Raw genomic sequence first — 19,802 nt, 5'->3', positions numbered from 1 at the left:
GGCGGGACTTCAACATCGAGCCGCGGCGGTACTCATGAGTAAACGGAGTTGGTACTGAGAGGGCAGGTCTCATCCCGGCGTTGATCGACTAAGTGGTGTGTTGTACATACGATCCACCCATGCATCGGCAGTCTGGAGCTCTAAGACCAGGGTGATGTGGATATGAAAATCTTTCTGGAGAAGGACCCATGCACCTGTGTTAGACCACGAGGGCATCGCGAAAACCCAGCGTTTCCCAGATAAGCGTCCAGAGTCGACATTTTGGGGTTGGAAGGCCTATCCAGTGTTCTGGGCATCGGATCTGGTACCAGGTGGGACAAGCTCTACGACTAGCGGGCAAAAGTGGCGCGCCGGAAAGCTTGGTAACTCAGTTCCTGGCGCTCGGTAGCTGCGATAACGCGTTTAGGAGGCGTTGTGATTCAGCTCGCTATTCGTAGTACTTCGGGCGAGAGAAAAGAGTTGTTCCTCCAATGACTTTGGTAGTTTCCGCGGCGCGAGGACTGTCGGGAAGCTGCGACGGACAGATTGTTGTCGCGATAACATCCACAAACGCTCACCTGCTAGGCTGCGGCTGAGATGGATGATAAAGGCCCGAATGACTTCGGATACGCTTTACGGACGAATGAGTGCAGGCGCCTTCTGGTGTTTGAGCTCTCGGGTTCTGATGGCCTCTGTTGGTGGTCCGGTCCGTTCATAGGGCTGGTAAGCATGACGTTGCGAGTGCCGGCAGGCACGGTTCCGCGCGACGCAACACGCCGCTCACCCGTCCATTGTCCATTGTCCAGAACTCGAGGCTGCGACGAAAATTTCCTAAGGGTCGTTAGTCCAGGGGCGTCAAGCGAAATGTATTGCTCCGCGGGGCCAGACACAGTGTTGTCTCACACCGAGGAAAAGAAAGTTGAAGGTTTGAAAGTAAGCCGCGCATTAACCGAGACAGCCCGGTCGTCTCTATGATCGCATCCATGCAGAACTCGTCCAATTTCCGGAGCTGCTCTCTCTATCAACCCATAACTACTCCAAGCTCTGCTACTTCTTGGAAGTTGTGTTTTCTCCCACGAACGCCTTCATAAGCTCCTGCTCGACCTGCTCATCAACAGTGGGTGGTGATGACACGGCCGCCATGCACATGATCAAGCCGCCACCACCAAATAAAGAGCATGCCACAAAAGCCATCACCCGCACAGGTAGCGCACGTGATGACGACCAGAACGCAGGAATCAGGTAGTAGGCTGTTACCAGGAAGAAAACACCTATGCCAACTAGAACATTGGTCAGCGCATGGTCGTAGTTATGCCGACATGTGTGGGACATACTTGAGAGAGCGCGACTTTCACGAGGTAATGCACGTTGGTTTTTCAGGCTGAGGAGTCTGCTCTTGACTTCTCTATACACACACCATCCCTCCTCCGGACCGAAGATCTCGAGATACATCTTCGGAGGATAGTCGCGCAATTCGCGTCCGGTGCCAAGCCTCCACTTGTCCGCAATGGTGCTTGCATGTTCGCGAGAGAGTCCGCGCGAGACAGATAGAACCTCACTCAAGAACTCGCGAATATCGTTCGGAAGAGCGTCGGGTTCTGGGATGATAGGCTGCGAAAGCGCGTAGATGGATGCCTTTTCCTCGCGGTCACCGTGGTTTTCGAATGAATTCGTCGACATGTTTTCGTAAGAGGAGGACATGAGTACTCACTCACTTCAAGGAAAGAGAACATAAGGGCAGTGACTTTAATCAACCACTTGAGCAAAGCCGGATGATCGGCGTTGGTTCTTACGTCAAGGCAGGAACACAGCCCTGGACAAGGCTGACTTCTTGGCAATTAGAAACACGCGCGCAGCATAGCAGATGGACCTGCCAACCAGAGATATGTATTGAGCCATCCTATCCGTATGCCCACTACTTCATCTCATTAACAGGACCATATTGAATAGTCTGCCTCGCACTACAAGCTTACACCGGAGACAAGCTACCTACCTAGGTAGGCATACTTTCAGGCCAGTCACGTGCATCTCAATAAGCGAGCGGAGCCGGCACGTTGCCCAGCAAAGTCCGCTCGGCACGGCTGATAACTCCCGCTGATGAGCGAAGCTCGATCTGGGCGATCGCATGTTGGGTTGTTCCAGGACAGCATTGCGCAGGAAGGCCACCGATAGCAATGAGGCATGAAGCGATGGCGGTGCAGACGAGGTGAAGGTTGTCGAGCGGCATAAGCGCAAGTTCGACCTCGTACGCTGGATTTGAACTCCGCTTTGATGCGACAGCGCTCACTCTTTCTCGGCACAGTTCTGATTGGGATCTTCTGCGACTCTGGTGGTGTGCATGTAGACAAGCTCGGGCAGAGGTTGTGTGTTGGCAATGCGCATGGTAGAAGACCATTCCTCCGCACGAACGCCTCTAAAAGCACTCTCTGCTATCTGTTGCAGGCGCCATTCGACTTTACACATGCAGTATTAGCAATCGCATTCTGGGATAGAGAACAGCATCATAGCTCTCGTCTTGCAACTTACACCATCATCATCTTCAAACAAAGCCCCATGCTGGAGCTTCGAAGGATTATCATTCACTTGGAACTGAGCCGGGATGATGGGAATAGCGTTGTAGGAACCGAACTGCTGGTAGGCCCCGCCGACGCTCAGGCACGCACCGTCGTTTCCTTTTGCGACAGCGTTCTCGAGAGGACAATTATCGCCCTTGTAGAAGGCGATTATAAGGTCTTCATCGGTATCTCCTTGGGCGATGTAGACTGATTGAGCGTTGATACTGTATAAGCTGCCGTCCTGACAACCATCATCTGGCGTCAAGCCGACTGCTCCACCGACACGTTCGCCTCGGCATTGGATGCCGGTATAGAATTGGACATCGTGGCCTAAAGAAGGCAGAATGAGGGTAAATAAGCCGGTGCCGACGGTGATGTGCATCTTGGTCGCAGTTGCTACTGAAGAGGTGGTAGATGTTCGGGCGATGTGATCTTGTGCTTGATGTAAAGGGAAGGTCGGTCTTTTATGTCTTCTATGACCAAAGAGCGCTCACACATCATTCTTCCCTCACGGTCTAACTGCGTACCTGCGTCATCCCCGCGCCGCCTCGTTTATCACTCCCCTACCTCACCCCGGCTCATAACCTATAGTATATCAAGAGGACGTGTTCCGTCTTCCGAGAAGGAATATCTAGGTACGTTTCCAGGCCATGCTGCTCGTTACGAGATAGGTAAGGAGGAAGGAAGGGCCAAGACGGGCGAGCGGCATGCATGTTTGATCCCGCTTCGGCGTCGCCGTGGCTAAGGAATGACGTTGAGGCTACCTTAGGATTCCGCGAAAGGAAGGAAGGGTAGTTGAGTTTTGCGGATCTCACGAGCTGCAAGACAGGTCGACAGATCGTTTGAACACATAATAATTCATTACTCATATCATCATCCCCTCCCACATAAACACAATGGGTATCTACAGAGTGTACCTGAAGCCCTCAAGGCCCTCAATGATCTTGCCTCCGTTGTTCGCGCGCTTGTTCGCCATCCAGAACTTCAAGTTGAGCAGCAGCGAGATGATAATGATCATACCCGACGCAATCATGCAAGCAACGATACCGGGGACATAGGAAGGTGCGTCCTGGGTACGGAAGACAGTTCCACCGATGATACCACCGATACCGCCGGCGCCGACGAGTGTAGCGCTGCAGAGAGCGCGCTTCCATTGGCCGCGGATGTTGTTGGCTTGCCAGGTGAGGATGCAAGGGACGTTTGCGTTTGCAGCGGCGGTAGCGAGGAAGACACCTGAGAGTGGTTGTTAGTGCATGTACAGAGATGGTAATGGGGATAAATGACTTACCAAAGTATCTGACACCGACGTTGGTGCTGAAGCCAATCATGGGAAGACCGATGAGAGCGAGGACACCGTTGGCGATGACCCACGGGCTGCGGATGTGGTACTTGTCTCCTGCCCAAGCAAAGCCAACCATGACGAAGGCGGCGAAGACGTAAGGGGGTGCGATGAGGCAGTTTGCTGCGGCGGGGCTGAAGCCCATACCGTCCTTTAGGATGATGGGCAGGAAGTAGGCGATGGCGTAGGTGATGGTGGTGGTGAACATGAAGATGAGAGCAAAGCCCCAAACTTTGAGGTCCATGGCGCCCGCGAGGTAGCTCTTGAGGTTAAACTCCTCAGCGATGACATCGTGGCGGTCTTCTTCGATGCGGGCGACGATGAAGTCCACTTCGTCTTGCTCGAGGAACTTCTTTTGGGTCGCACTGGGCTTGGCTGCTAGCTCGGGGAAGTCAACGATGAAGTACCATCCAACGACACCGATCAGAACGGTGATGACTCCTTGCATTATGAAAATCCACCTCCTGAAAGTACGAAGTCAGTATATGTCTCACATGCACTTCGTATAGTTAGGACTTACCATCCTGAGAGACCAGGTCCGAAGCTGACAGGTGTGGTGGGTGCCTTCTTGGTGGGTCCGTAGTGGGGACCAAGCCAGTATGCCGCTTGTACGCCCTTGCCGTTGAGAAGAGAGAAGAGGTAGCCGAGGATACCTGAGAAGGCAGATGACAGCATACCGATGAGGAAGAAGACGGTGTTGCGCTTCTGGAGCTCAAATCGCTTGTACCAGCATGAAAGGAGGTATGCGGAGCCAGGGAAGAAACCAGCCTCGAAGATACCGAGGAGCAGACGGAGTGGGATGAGTGTGTGCCATTCCTTGACGAAACCGAAGCCAATCATGACTGCTCCCCAGATGATGACGATAGATGGCAGGAAGAGTCTCGGACCAAGCTTCCTCAGCACAACGGTAGCTGGTGGCTGGAGCGCGACGTATGTGATGAAGAAGAGTAACACAATGATGCTGTATCTCTCGCCAGTGAGCTTGAGATCGACGCCCATACCGGCAACCATGGCGACACCTAGGTTAGTTCTGTCCATGAGAGAGACACAGTACATGCAGCCGAGTGTGGGGATCAGACGAAAATCGACCTTGCGGACAATCTTCTTCTGCTCCTCGGGTGTGAAACGACTGATGGCGGCATTGCTGGCGGTTGTGTCGGACTCGATGCGTTCTAGGGTGGCGACGTTGCCCTTCTCTTCAGCGTAAGAGGCCATGGTAGTCGTTGGAGACTCTCGGAGTCCTCTGAGGCCCTTCAAGGGAGAAAGATGTAAACCTTGATGAACGACGAGAAGATCAACAAGGAGTAAGGGAGAATAGAAGAGGAAGTCTGGCTTGTGATGGGGGAGGATGAAGGAGAACTAACACCACAACTGTAGGATACTCGACCTCATATACACATTGGCTTCCCCAGACTACTGATCTCGCCTTCCCCAGATTCTTTGCGGCCTCGGCTCCACCGTACCCCAGACTCTCCAAAACTTAGCAATTTGCATTGAATACTGACAAGCTCTCGAAGCTATCTCGCCTACGACCTATCGAATTGACACTGGTACGGAGCCTCAAGCCCATAGCTTCGGAGACGATCCACCACAGCGGTTAGCAGTACTCATGCCAAGCAGCTCCAAGCAGCATAGCATCCGCGATAGTGCTGTCTGGACCCGGCATTCTGGCGGTCTTGACTCCGGTACAGCGCGCAGGCGCATGTCAAGGCGTTTCCGACAGTCACGCCCAGCCTATACCCCGCGTGAACAGTCATTGTGATGATGGAAATCCGGAGGTGGCTGCGACAAATGGGGTGGGCCTTTGGTGGTTTGGAGCCTGGGCAAGCATTTAGCGGGGTGTCCGCAGTCCGCTACGGGCACGTGGCGTGGGCCCAGACTCTCGAATCGAGGTCTTTTGCTAGACAACTTGCCGACAGCCATTGCCATCCAACACTGGCAGGGCATCTTCCGCTGGCTCATCGACTGATTATCGAGGTGTTGATGTACTACGAGCGGAAGCGTTCCACGATGCCTAGATACATGTGAAGACGATACCTTCCGGTCGAGCGGCGAAAGTAAGTGCGTGAGACTGTGCTCCGTCTAGCTACACATACGCTGCCGCTGCACGTTAATATAACTGTTCGTATAACTAGACCGATAGGCCTTCAGCTTTGCCAATGTGCTGTCGTCGTCTGAACTCATCTGGGTCTTGCACAAGATGCGGAATTGTTCATGGTCATGATCTGATCATGTGTCTCACCGGCCCTTCTTCCGGATCTTAGCTGTCATGTCTCCACGATTTGAGACATTCAATGGCGGATATTGTAGGATGTTGTTTCGAAGTTTGTTATACTAGCACAATCTTTGACGGGACTTTCCGCTCGCATGGCCTCTTAGATTCTCCAAACGCCAAGGGTACCAGCAGCCATGTTGTTGTCTGAATTTACGTGTGGCTGGAATGCGTCTTGCAAACAGCATCTACTGTTGTTATTCCGGTGTGGGGTGTCGTCTGGTGATGGAATCTTTCTTTGTTGGATACTACGTCTTGTGCGAAAAGGGTATCCATGCAAATGTGTCCCATCCAAGGTGTGGCGGTCATCGTATGGTTCTAGCCTGTCGCTACTGAAAGGCCAACCAGTGCGCTTTTTCTAGCTGAGCTGGCCGGTTGCTGCCCGAAGCCGTACCGAGGCAGGACGAGTTTGCTTCTGAAAATGAGTATCAGGATGAACAGGTGTGAAAAGTGAAATGCAGAAAGAAGATGTCGTCTGTGCAGGTCTATGTAGTTAGTTTACCGAAAGCTGGGGTCAGATCCGAGGGTGTGTTGCGGTTGCCGGCGTCGCTGATCAGTGATCCCCATGTTCGTGCCGAGCCGCACCTGAGTCGTGACAAAATCACGTGACTCTACGGCTCGAGTCAGCTAACTGGGTGACAGGCTTGGTGACAGAAGTCGCGACACCAAGCACCCCGCTTCCCGTTTTTGTCTATGCCGGAGTGTGGAAGATCTCGAGAAGCAAGTGGAAAGCTTCTTTGTGAGTCTGTATGATGCCGAGTTTTCCGTTTCAGTCACGTCTGAACTTTTGCACGACGCTTCATCGGCCTCGGACAATGAGTGAGCCAGATACATGAGGTGTGCTTTTGCTGCGTAAAGGCTATGGTCCCCATTACGGAAGAAAGACCCCAAGATGTGTCCTCCCTTACGGCACGATGGTTGACGTGGGTTGGACGAGGTAGTTAGTGAGGCCAGTGTTCAGCAGTAGGCATCCCATGGTTGACGAGGCTGCCGCACGCACCACGGGATGACTGGGCCTACTCCCGTAGTCCTGTATGAGGGTCTCCATTCAGGCCTCAACGGACACTAAACACCTGGAGTATCTGGGGAGCAAGTGACGTCAGCTGGACAAGACCGGGACTGACGCCTGACCAGACAGCTGATCCCCCACGTGTACAGCAAAATTTGGACCAAATGCTGTTGAGCTGAGATATATTCCGACGAGACGTCCTCATTCAAAGCTTCCATTCGTAGATCATGATGGAAAAGCTCGGGATTGTTACTATTGCTTTTCGCTCCCCCGTCGCGTGGTACCTGTAGTTGACAGCGGAGGGTATGAATTTTCGCCCACAATAGCCGCTGGGTGGGTCTTTTGGGCATCCTAGATCCAAAAGTCCATGGCGTCAGCGCCAGAAGTGGGTCCGTAGGGCAGCGAGAGCCGCAAGACCAAGTGTTCGGGACCCAATTGGAGACACTTTGGGCAGCGAAGGATTCATTGCTGAGACGAAGTGACATGCCGCATGTGAGTCACACGTCCTAATGGAAACGTAGTCTCTAGAGAGGAATTGCGCGCGCGAACGAACTGAAGCTGGATAGCGCGGTGAAATGAAAGCGTTCGAAATGCCATTGTCGAATTTCGCTCGGGTTCCAACGAGATGGTGGATTTGTAGTGGGCTGAGCTTAGCGAGTTCCCACACGTTCCTCCACCCAACCAGCGCTAGCCAAACGGCGGAGACGACAATGGTTAGGAAGGCGCGACCACGATTTTGATATAACGAAGAGTGCAACTTGAATGTCTGACAATAAGAAATAAGGTGTTTGCAGGAGTTCATGTAAGATGGGTTGTGGCGTAGATTATCTTGAGATTGTGGGTACATTACCTGCATGATGCTTAAGGCAAGTGATACTGACATCCATCGCATACCCACTGCGCATGGCGGCATCGAACGCCCATCGCGTCTTTACGTCGACGATCAATCGCAAGTTCTCGAGCATCGACTCCCACCATCCTTTCCTGAGAAGAATGATGGCGTTTTACAGTTCCCATGCACATGACTGTGTCACTGTGGCACAAGAGCTGCCGATATCGCATCAATCTGACACAGGCTTCAAGCCAAAGATCTTGATGTCTGCAGGGCGTGTGCGATGTGCCGAAATGAATCAGCCCCGATGCTCTGCCGGTCACACCAAGAGTCTAAACGGACGTCAGTGGAAGACGATTGTATGCGGAGACCCTTTTGAGCGTGTTGTCATGCCGTATCTGTCCGCTACCCCGCCGCAGAACTTGCTGGAGGTCACGTAGAAGGTTGGCTAATCACTCAATGTGTGTAACGAGCGCTTTGCAAGACCTGGCGGTCGGCACGAATTGGTGTCGCGCAGAGTGCTGCATCTGAGCCGAAGCGAATGGTTCTGAGTGGCATTTATCAAGCATCACAGCACATATCTGGCGCAGGCGTGGATGAAGGGTAGCCACAGTTACACGAAACTCAACGTCATGCCTGGTGGTGTGGGAGCATTGGATGAGCGGCCACCCTTCCGTTACGGACCACTGCACTATTTCGTCTTACAGGACCGGGACGAGCGAATGGCAAAGCTGTCAAGGATGCACCACATGGTAGCTGGTGGTGGGGTGTTTATGGCGGATGTCTGAAGCTTGATCTAGCAACGACGAAAAGTCAAGACGCTGCACTCTGTCTGCAGACCGTGTACCATGACGCCGGTCGAACACAGCATGGGGGACATGAGGGAGGAGAGCAGTGGCGAATACCTCGGAATACGATAACGGTCGTCGTGCGTGTGACGTTTGGAGTCGCGGTGCCGTGGAAGCCGCAGGTTGCCGGATTGGGCGTATTCGAGGGCGCATCATTTGTTCTGGTTCTGGCCAGAATTGTTGAGGGCATTGCGCTGCTCGATGCGGTGCGTCTGTTCACCGGAAGCTTTGGTGGGGTAGTGTCGATGACTAGGCGAGTAAGCAACGCTTGACGGGCCGCGTGATGAGAGCTGCGTCCGAGGCGATTCGATGGGATTGTTACACCGATACGCTGTCTTGCTGGCAAGTGCGTTAGTGCCGGGCAGGGCAAGAGCTGGGAGGCTGTGATTTGCGTGGTTCTGAGAACGCAACGCCAGCCATGCTTGACACCGGACAATGAGGACTCGCAGTGGCGAAAGGACACATGTTATGCGTCGCGTCTTGGAGATTAATGAAGGTAACGATGGTGAGAGTGCTCTGTTGTTCCTGCATGGTAAGCGTGATTGACGTGGCCGAGCCAGGAGCAAACGAGTTAGCTGTTAATAAACGACGCAGTGCTGAGGCTCCATGACGTGAACCGTGAGGAAGCGAGGAAGCGCAAGGAAAAAGTTCGATGGAGCTAGGAGATTCTGCCCTGCAACCGTTCACCGTGTGATGCTGCAGAGCATCGAGGGCGTCGTGGTAATACACGATAGACAGTGCCAAGGCGGGGTGTGATCAGCAGCAGCGGCCGCCAATTTCGTCTAGCAGGCGGGCGACAAGCTTTCATGAGGGCTGGATCGAGCGAGGAGCGCGTTGAGATGTGGTTTTGACGGAATGTCGTGACGCGCGAGAGGGCGGTGAGGTGGTGCGTTGAGGTGGATTCGCCCATTCAGCCCTCTCAGGCGAACGGCTCGCAGCTACGAGGGCCGGGCAATCCCGGTTTCATGTCGTTCGAACGGAGACGATCCACGACCACTCAAACCGATGGATGTTGCGCATCTGAGGCAGCCAATGGCCAGGCGACAGGCTATTATTACGACCCGGACGACGTGATCAGCATCAGGGTGGCATGGCGGCAGGGTGAAGCAGTGTGGACGCATGGCGAAACTGTCGCAGACTCGGCCTCGGAGAGCAGGCCTTCCCAGCAGACTACCTGGACGTGGTCGCGGTCGCGGTGCAGACAGCAGCATGGCAATGGCAGTGTTGCGGCTGGCAACGAGGGCGTCTGCATGCAGCCACCCAAAGTATGGTGTGGAGGCTGCGTCACCACGACAGCGACCACTTGACGACAGCCAGGAGCTTGAGGGCGGCAGAGCAGCCCCTCGGCCAACCGCTAGGTGTTGGAGGTTGACTGGGCAGCGACGGATGCGGTGCGCGCCCAACGATTAGACGCATTGCATGAAAGAGCTAGCCCGCTATAAGGCAGTTTATAGTACCACGCCGTTTTGAATTTTACGGGCGGGGGAAAACTTTCGTGTGTCGAAGCCCGAACAACGCCTGCATGCCTGTCTGCTGCACACCAAGTCGCCCGTCATACTCTGCAGCGCCTCGCATATCCCTCATCCCTCTGCCTCCCTCGTCTCTTCGCTCTGATCTTCTCTCCCCTTCACCCACACCACGCCCCCGCCGCCTTGATGAGACGGTAGCAGCCAGCCCTATGCCCGTGCGAATAATGCGCTTTCGCCGTCTCGCCTGATTGATTGCTTGTCCAGGATCGCCCCGCGACGCTTTATTATCGATAGAGCGCGCTGCTGGAGCCGCTAGATATTTTGCCGACTCCTGTCTTCTCTCCCCCAAAACAAACGCTGCTACTGCTACTGCTACTGCGCTGCCAACATGGCGGAACTGCAGCCTACTGTCGAGGACTGCTACTCGGATGACAGCGAAGGCGGCTCTATCCCCTTCCAGGGCCGCCGGTCGCCCAATGCCGCTAACGTCTCCACCAAGCGCTCGCACCCTTCCGACTTGGATAAACAAATGCCGCCCGCGCAGGAGAGGGCGCCGACCAACATCGACCTTCGCTCCGACTCAGGGTACAGCAGCTACACCACCGCCACCGTCAGCAGCACTAATTCCGCTCAAAGTGCTCCTCCCCAGCGCAGCCCGCCCCAGGTGCCTGCCGCCGCTGCCCCAGCGCCTCCCCAGCCTGAGGCTCCAAAGGCCCGACGACGCCCGACGGACACGACCGAGAAGACTTCCAAGTCCTCTTCGCGACCCAAGACCTCTCGCACCACTTCGTCTGCCTCCAAGCCTCCTGCTGTTGTCCAACCTCAGCCACCGGAACGTAAACGCAGGCCGACCGTTACCCAGGAGTCCCGCCCGGAGCGCAGAGATCGTCGTGACAGCAGAGTTGAACCGGATGGTGCCGAGCCTAGGCGCACCAAGTACGACCCCAACGCCCCTGCCTCAGCTGTCCGTCGTCGCCCTGAGATAACGCCATCTCAATCCGCTCGTGACGTGAACCGTCCAATCCCCCAAGACACACGCTCAATGCATTCTGATCCCGCCTCATACCAGCAAGCTCCGCCCTCCCCTACGCACTATCGCCAGGCCTACTACGGACACGGAGCCGCTGTCGTCCAGCCAGCTACGACACGTCGACGCCCGTCGATGAACGGTCGACCCATGAGCTACGGCGGTGAGGCCGGGCCTCAGTACTGGGCTCAGGGTGCACCTGGATATCCTACCCCACCCCCAGAGCGTGGACCGCCTCCTTCCAGCTCTGCTCACTACTCGCGAGGTTTTCCAATGCCTCAAATGGGCCAGATGGGTCCTCCACAGACGCCCTATGGAATGCCACCCGGCTACCCCCCTCAATTCTATCAGATGCCGTACGATGACGGACAGAGGCCAGGCATGCCACAGCGCAGCTCTTCCAATGCCGCACGTCGAGGACCCGCACCACCTGTCATCAATCAGGCTCCGCGCGACCAGCAATACTCAACTAGGTACGGCCAGACTCAGATGACCCACCCCCGAATGCCGGCTCCATTGCAGCTTGACGATAGAGCTCACGAGAGCGATACTGATTCGGAAACTGGGTCGTCTGAGGATGACGAGTACTATGGGTCTGAGCCTGAGGTCAATCCCAATGACCCACGGGCCCACCGTGCGCTTATGCCCCCTCCAAAGGCTCCCAAGACCAAGTCGAACACCAAGACCAAGCCCAAGACGAAGAAATCGGAACGACCTTCCTTGCCTCACGCTCACACTACCACAACCGTAGAGCAAGTTCGTAGCCACCGCCATTCGATGTCGACTCCTCCCGTTCTTGTCGACGAGCGCTCCAACCGTCATCGGCCTACCAAAAGCACTAACGAGGCGTCTCGCCGGCAGTCCATCAGCCGACCTCCACCCCCACCGCGCGAAACACAAACCGAATACCCCGCACGGCGTGGTTCTGTCTATGTGGGCGATAGCACCAAGGCTGAGCGGCGTCGATCCGCTCACTACGGGCAGTCTGCCAGGGATAAGGAGTATGCACAGTATGCCGCAGAGAGGCAGCAGGAAGATGCACGCCTCGAGGCCGAAGAGCGAGTCAGGAAAGAGCTCAAAGCTGCGGCCCGTGCCAAGCGTGAAAGACAAGCTCGAAAACAAGCGGAAAACGAAGCTCGCTATGAGGCTGAGCAGGAGCGCAAACGCGAAAAGCGCAACTCAAAGGTCTACTACCAGCCTCCCGCGGCGTTCGACGATAGCGACGAGGAGTATGAGTCTGATGAAGCTGTCGCTCTCGTCGTTCCCGAAGCACCGGTGCCTCCTCGCCATCGCCGTCCTACTGACGCTGGGGTGCGCAAAGCCAAAGAAAGTCAGGCTTTGGACTACATTAATAGCCAACGTGGCACGGATGTTCCGCTGAATGATCACATTCATCGTGCTGCAAAGAGAGCTTCGAGGGTTCCTTCGATGCCCTCTCATTCCGGCTCCTCTGGAAGTGATAGGCAAAGCCAGTCTAACCGTACTGCTGTCACTAGCAACGGTAACAACGAGATTCGCCTCCGAGTTGATGCGAATGCCCCGCTCAGCCTGCAGTTCAATGGCGACATGGAGGGTCGCACCATGCAACTCATCCCGACCGAGGACGGTATGGCAGAGCTCGTCATCAGCGGAAGCCGTGATAACGAGAGCACATATCACAGCAGTGAAAGAGGCAGCAACGCAGGAGACGGACTGGCACTGGTACGGCGGAAGCCAGACGAGAACACCGAAGGAAGCATGCGCAGCCACCGTAGTAGGCGCGAAAGCCGAGCACTACGAGATTCTTACGACGATCGAATTATTGAGGTTCAGCGACCCTTACGTCGCCGCGCTAACACCAGTTCGTATTACAACTGAGAATCTCCGAACCTCTAACCCTCGCGCGCGAAACGAAGATGCGTGGCCCAACCTTGATTTTCTTCTCTGCAGGCCACACGTACATTCCTATGCTCAGTCTGGTGCGGCAGATCTCTCTCCTTTCTTCTTATTTTACTTGGGTGGATGATTTCCATATCAAAAGCTTTCCACGAGCGCGGACAGGCCTTTTTGGCAGACCTGCTCAACAAAAAAGTTCGGATCGGTTTCTTCATCGAAAGTTCGATTTTGGCACTATTGCCCACTCGCATTCCATGTTTGTATGTTTGCTGCGTTCCCTGCGACAGTGCAGGTCACATTACTATGGTTTGCTAGACTGGAAACGCTCACGCACACCAACATCTAATGCGTAAGGGCGGTCACCGCCATTGAACTTCTTGTTTGGACCGATCAGATTGTACGGTTATCTTCTTCCTGCCTTTCGTCGCGCCCTTTTTTGAGCGTTCCCCACATTATTCCCCCCTTCTTCTTACTTCTTCTTTACCCTGCACTATACCTGCTCCTCGCGGAGGCTTTTCGGCACTTTTTTCTCGATTTTGGCGGATGTAATACCCTTATCTCCTTTTCTACTTGCTATGGCTGGATCATGTACGTGGCAGAAATGTTTGGTGGGGTTTCCTTTTTTCGTTCCGCTATTTCGCAAAAAAAGTAAGCAGAGGTCGATGTGTTGGCAACGGCTACGACGCTTATGATGATGGACGTATGGATCATGAACTACGCAGCGATGGATCTTTCTCTCCCTTTTTCTTATCTACATAGCTGAGTTGGGATGGATGGATGGCCTGATGGGATTTATCAGATCGGATACTGCAGCTAGCCTGCTGGTATCGTGTAGGATATGACCACAATCACATCTCTTCTACCCTCCTCACCGTTACCCTGTACTGGTTCACCGCAAATGTGATGCAGGACGCCAGCATTGGCCTGAGCTTGCGTGCATGCTTTTGTCTGACTGCATAGGGCGACATCCTAATTCGGGCTACAGCACTTAGTCGTTTCACCCCCACACTACAACTGCGGGCATGACGCTATCCACCGTTCCTTTTTCCCAAGATTCCAGACCGTGGCCTCGGGACTGTAAGGAAAATGGAAAGTGCCGGTACTGTACCCATTGGTGTTGGCGTGGGCCTGGTTGCCGAGTGTTTCCGGTGTGGCTGGCCTGTCCGCCTCGCTTGCCTCACTTGTGCTGGGCGAGTGAATGCATATATGACAGATGTGTGAACACGTGTCGGAGTAGGAAATGGGATACACGTAGACAGCACCGGATTAGACATGGCCAGTTATTCGAGAGTCAAGGGTTTCATTGCTCTATGGCCTCGATGCGTTGTTGGCGACATCGCTGGGTTCCAGCATTGGCTCTGTGTGTTGCTCCTGAACGGAACGTCGTGGCGAAGGTGACCTTCGTTCGCTTTCCAAAAGCACACTGCTCGCATCGACTACTTCTCCGCTTTGAATCGAAGACTCCTCATCGTGTCCAGCCGAGGCAACCTTCTCTGGTCCATCAACCCATTCCACACCTTCTGCATCCACGAGTTCAACACCCCATCTGACATCTCCCCGCGCGTCTCTGAACCAACCCAGTTTAGTCAGTCTACCACTCTTAGCAAAGCCGTCAACACCCTGCTCTTCAATCAAACCGATCAGCCCCTCGCTTCCAGCAACCATAGCCAGTGCGTCTGCCAAGCACTCGACGCGATGTTGCATGCATGAGCTCGGATATACGATCTGCAAGCTCACGACCAGAATAATCAGGATAACGATAAGTAGGATGAGTATGGTAAGCGAGAGCCACGTTGCCGTCTCATTCATAGCAAGAACTTCAACCCGTTTCGTAAACGTCCCATTCACAGGCTGTGACGAGGCTCGCTGGTAGGCTGCTCTCTCAGGCCCTGAAGATGACCAGCGCCCGCTGAGACTCGACGACCCGCTATTGACAATGTGTTTGAAGAAGATTTGTAACGTCTTCTCGGAATGTCGCAAGAGCGTTGTTGTATTTAGCAGGGATTCGGTGTCTTTGTTGGCAAGGTTCCAGTTTGCGTAGGACATGAAGTCGACGTTGAGGCCACGATCCCGGTCGCGAATGTTGAAGCGTTCGCTTGCTGTTTCTTCGATGCTGCGGTTATAGGATAGCCAGGAATGTGCTATGTGAGGTGTGATGATGTGTGGGGCGGTGAGGAGCTGCGTCATGAATAGATGGCCGTAACTAGTAGCGGTGGTGGTCAGCACTTGATTTGTGGTGAACACGCTCGAGATAGCGACTCAATTGGATGGATGCCTTACCTGACATTTCCTCTTCCTGTGTAGGATGTTGGACTAGGGTACAGGATATCCCAGGCGTAATCCCATGCGTCCAGAGCAGGCTGTGGGTCCGCCACCAAGCTGTAGTCCAAAACGTTCCCAGAACTCCTAGCTACAGTAACACTGGCGGATGTATTTTCGATGACCATGATACAGTCCATTATAGCCATCTTGGGCTCTTCCGTGAAGTAGAGAAGCTCTTCATCTGCAGAGCCGTACGGTGCGCTAATTTGTTGTACCTTCGGGTTCGCAGCTGGATTAGCTCCAGATATCTTCGCAGTCACACCTGGCCCCACGATCCACTTGATGGTAAAGTTACGGCACCAAGAGCCTTGAACGATGACATCCTCTGGTCCATCCTCGCTGAGGGAATCGGACGGCGCATTGGCACTCGTGCAGTTGCCATTGGTAAGTTGTTCATAAGTGCATTCTTGTATGAAGAAATTGGGATCCACACGTTCAATCATCGAGCTGTTGCTGCTCCAATACGCAACGACAGCTTGCTGACCAGGATCTGTGCCATTGGCACAGCATGATAACCGTCTCCGGGCCGAGAAGACAGAGGTGTTGTACGATTCGCCGTCGAATAGAGTAGTTGGTAATGCAAATCCTTGTAGCGCTTCATTGGTACGATTGGGGAAAACGTCTGCGGCTTGGTCAAGCCAGCCGGAGTCTGGTACGGCGATCGGAGAGCACTCTAATCGACTTCGGATAGCGGAAGTGATGAAAGACGCGTTTGCGGGTGACGCTATAGAATTGGAGCTTGTATGTCTACCAGAACCGGAACGCGATTTCGAGGACACTGTGACGTTTGGCAGCTCTTGCATATCAAGTGGGGTAAACGTCCATTCGTCCTTAGTCCACGCCAGTTGCGGTGCTTCTAGAAGGATCTCGTCCAACGCGTGGTTGAGCCACTGAATATTGGATGAGTCCAACATATGCTCGTCTAAGTCGAAATTGCGCGTCCGTTCGCCTGGGTTGGAAAAGTCGATAGGCTCTTGTAGAAGCTCAAAAGGTGCTGTCACCCAAAGTGTATCAATATGTGATGGGTCCCAAGTTTCCCGACTAATCAATGCGGTCTGTCTTTCGAAGACGGCTGCCATGGAGATAATGACTACACGGTTAGCTACACGACTCAACGGAGCGAGAAAATGCTTACGGATTTGTGTTAAGGTTGTACCAGTAGTTATTAGACAAAGCATCCAATGTTTCCGCGACGCTGATTTTGCCGCAGCCCATATCCAGTATGAAGACTGATAAGTCAACGATGCTCCTCGTATTGGGACAACGGGTTTCCGCGACAACGAGAGATATGGCTGCAGAATTCGCATAGGTTTATCGATACCATCCCAACTCAATCCAATACAAACGGCGATTAGCGTTGCAACGACAGAGTGAGGAGAGAACGACGTGTCGAATAAACCCAAATCGACCTGGTAGGTAAAAGCAGTCTGGGAAAGCTTATCTTCTCGTGCATATCTGCGAAGAACGAACATGGTTGTTGCGACAGCGATCAGAGTAGCCAGTAGTGTAAGAAGCCATCGTTTGAGGAGCATTGAAGGCCTCCAGTCATCTTGAGAGCCATCTTTTGATCTGGGATGGCTTACTGAAAGCTCGCTTGTCTTGCCGAGTACATTCGGCTTTCTACCTTCAATCGACTCCCCTGTCGTTTCCTTCTCTGAAATGATGCCGCCTTGTAGATGATATACCCGTGATTGGATAAGACCTTGCGTGCGCGATCTTTCATATCCAAGGAATGTACTGAACGTGGTAGAAGAAAGCGAAGTACTGCCAAGGAGGGATGATGTTCCAGCAACGGTGGTAGGATCTGAATGGAGGTTGAGTGGTCTTTTCCTGGGCGATGTGTAGAATGCAGCTACTGCAATGTAGCCTGCCAAGAGCATGAACAATACTGCGAGTGTTATTGCAACCTCAGTGACGACCAGAATCCGTCTCCTAACGCGTGTAGCAAGCCCTTTTGTATCTTCCAATTGTGGGTTGTCGGCTTCTATGAGAGAAGAGAGCAAAAGCTCTTTTGTGAAGTGCATCCGAAGTTTGCTAGCTTCTTCCTCTAACGTGACGTTCTCCAAAATATTGGATACGTTGTGAGCGAAAGTTGAAGCAAGAAGCAACGATATACCCTCAAAAGAACCATGAACATTACGAGGTACGGCCATGTACTGGAGGTAGAGGTACGATGTCAGTATATGTCTCGCATGCACTTCGTACAGTCAGAACTTACCTTGTCCCAACTGTCACTGCGAAAAGTGAGATCATCCAATAAGTCGAAATCGATGGCTTGTTTCGACACAGGCTGCCTGCGTCGCTCAAACTCTGATACATCGAAGGACATGGAAGTTTCAGCGCCGTCGATGGATGCAGAGACTGGGAGGCTAGCTGTATGATATTCCGGAGTGCATACTTGTGCCCGTATCGTGAGGTTGTCCCATGATTCTTTCTCCCATACACCCACGGGCACATCGACAGGTGACGGCCGGACAATCCATTGAGGCGATACAAGTAGCAGGTCACGCCCAATGCATTGATCGGAGAAACCATAAATGAACGTGCGAGACCATTGCTCGAGGACCTTCTCTCCAATGGAGCGAATTGCTGGAGGCTGACCGTAATCTCGAATAAGTGTCTCCCACGACACGTAATTGGAAGACATGTTGGTCCAGAGCAAGCCACCATCATCTGTAAAGGTATCGCTAATGAAGCCATCGGAGTTCAACTCGGCTCCCAAAGCATCCCATTGAGCGATTGGACCTTGGATTTGGACCTCACAACCATCCTCTGATCGAACTTTGAAACCCTTTGAGGAGACAGTACATGTGTCGTTTGGACATGACGTTATCGGGATGTCTGTATACTTGTAGGTAATATCGATTATGTCCTTCTCGACCAGAGCCATCGATGTGCAACTGTAGTTTAGATGGAACACCTCAGTATCTGCTTGCCATATACCGTTCGGAAGCGTTGCATGGCGCTTGTCGCCATTTGATGCTCCAAAAGGTACAATGACTTGCGAATTCGACGACCAGATAGATGTAGATACGTTGAAGAGATATCCACTTATAGTTCGGAGATACGTATCCCTTCGAGGTGAAAGCTGAATGGGTGACAAGTCTTCGCCAATTGTCTGGCCAGCGGCATACCGTTGAAGCTGCACATCCTCCTCATACAAGATTTCTTTCGCAACGAATACGGACGACGAGAAGGTTGAAATGCTGAGCACACTGATACCAGCTGCGAGCGAAGACAAGGCCAGATTCCATCTCCGGTGGCCGCCGCTCCGCTTTCGAGAGAAACCTACAAAGATGCTTTTCCACCAGACCTTGGGCAGATAGAATAGGGTGAACTTGGCTTCGATAGATTCGGGGCCGGCCATGCGTGCGTATGCTTCAGTCCTCTTTACATCCTCTGCAACCTGTACAACAGCCTGCGTGAAGAAAATGGCGACGATAGTAGGCGTATATCTCCATCCAATGAGTAGTCCAGTAGACCCATCCTCATCTCCGAGTCCATGGTTTTTATAAGAGTGCCAGCTAAGGGCTGCTAATACGGTCGAGAGTATGAGTGATGCTAGGCTAAGAGTGATCAGGTATGGGCGCCGCAGCGTGTATGGCACCCAATCTGTGGATGTCCGCAGGCTTTGATCTTGAAACTTTGCTTTAAGCTCGTCAGAAGATGTCGGACATAGTAACTTGGGGTACTCGGCGTTGCACTCACGCTCATGGGTATCATCGAAGTTCCTTGTTTGCGGCTCATCCAGCGAGTGGTCATCGATTGCTCCACTGAGTGCGGTAGATGCTCGGCTGGAGAGAAGCGTCTCGTTTTCCTGAGCAGCATGAGGAGACGAATCGGTGTGTTCGCGTTGCTCTTGAGCTCGGGTTTCAGGCCTGCGAGTGCGGTCGACGCCGTCGCCCTGTTCGGCGTGTTCATGCTGCGTGATGCCGCTTAAGGTATCGCTCTCAGGAAGCGATATCCATGAATAACGTTCGCGCGGTTCTGACGATGGACTAGTGTTTGAATGCGACATGCTGTTTGCGCATTAAACTCCGGATTGCGGCTCCCACGCAGGTCATTAGGCAGTCTGACTGGAATTGTAGATCGCGCAGAGTACCTAGGTATTTGGGGAAGACATATCTAGAGGCTGAGTGCATTCAGGCAACCATAGTAACCCCAGGAAGACTTGGCTCCATGTTACGCGCTGCGGATGCAGCGGTCACAAACAGCAGCATAGCCTCGTTACGCCCGGCGACCCACTCATGGCGGCCCGATCTCCGCTGGTTACCT

At 53.5% G+C, this 19,802-nt stretch overlaps 6 protein-coding genes across 6 annotated transcripts; 1 reads left to right on the top strand and 5 right to left on the bottom strand.

Annotated features, from left to right (window-relative positions):
* Positions 1–1,026: 1,026 nt before the first annotated feature.
* On the bottom strand, positions 1,027–1,659 carry J4E79_003624 (uncharacterized protein; the record flags this gene model as incomplete). The annotated part of the gene is made up of 2 exons (XM_049352517.1): positions 1,027–1,229; positions 1,314–1,659. The coding sequence occupies 2 exons, from the start codon at positions 1,657–1,659 to the stop codon at positions 1,027–1,029; spliced, it is 549 nt and encodes a 182-aa protein (XP_049212896.1).
* A 603-nt stretch (positions 1,660–2,262) lies between these two features.
* Positions 2,263–2,916, bottom strand: J4E79_003623 (uncharacterized protein; the record flags this gene model as incomplete). Its single annotated transcript, XM_049352516.1, has 2 exons — positions 2,263–2,412; positions 2,506–2,916. The coding sequence occupies 2 exons, from the start codon at positions 2,914–2,916 to the stop codon at positions 2,263–2,265; spliced, it is 561 nt and encodes a 186-aa protein (XP_049212895.1).
* Positions 2,917–3,438: 522 nt separating this feature from the next.
* J4E79_003622 (uncharacterized protein) lies at positions 3,439–5,088 on the bottom strand (the record flags this gene model as incomplete). Its single annotated transcript, XM_049352515.1, has 3 exons — positions 3,439–3,767; positions 3,823–4,337; positions 4,394–5,088. 3 exons carry the CDS (start codon positions 5,086–5,088, stop codon positions 3,439–3,441), a joined length of 1,539 nt encoding a protein of 512 aa, XP_049212894.1.
* A 5,603-nt stretch (positions 5,089–10,691) lies between these two features.
* Positions 10,692–13,187, top strand: J4E79_003621 (uncharacterized protein; the record flags this gene model as incomplete). The annotated part of the gene is made up of 1 exon (XM_049352514.1): positions 10,692–13,187. The coding sequence occupies one exon, from the start codon at positions 10,692–10,694 to the stop codon at positions 13,185–13,187; it is 2,496 nt and encodes an 831-aa protein (XP_049212893.1).
* A 1,326-nt stretch (positions 13,188–14,513) lies between these two features.
* Positions 14,514–16,606, bottom strand: J4E79_003620 (uncharacterized protein; the record flags this gene model as incomplete). The annotated part of the gene is made up of 2 exons (XM_049352513.1): positions 14,514–15,408; positions 15,486–16,606. The coding sequence occupies 2 exons, from the start codon at positions 16,604–16,606 to the stop codon at positions 14,514–14,516; spliced, it is 2,016 nt and encodes a 671-aa protein (XP_049212892.1).
* A 640-nt stretch (positions 16,607–17,246) lies between these two features.
* J4E79_003619 (uncharacterized protein) lies at positions 17,247–19,545 on the bottom strand (the record flags this gene model as incomplete). The annotated part of the gene is made up of 2 exons (XM_049352512.1): positions 17,247–17,357; positions 17,746–19,545. The coding sequence occupies 2 exons, from the start codon at positions 19,543–19,545 to the stop codon at positions 17,247–17,249; spliced, it is 1,911 nt and encodes a 636-aa protein (XP_049212891.1).
* Positions 19,546–19,802: the final 257 nt, after the last annotated feature.

The sequence above is a fragment of the Alternaria viburni genome, assembly GCF_023758015.1.
Source record: "Alternaria viburni strain BMP 2772 chromosome Unknown scaffold_6, whole genome shotgun sequence".
Lineage (NCBI taxonomy): Eukaryota > Fungi > Ascomycota > Dothideomycetes > Pleosporales > Pleosporaceae > Alternaria > Alternaria viburni.
This window is presented reverse-complemented; position numbering and strand designations above follow the sequence as displayed.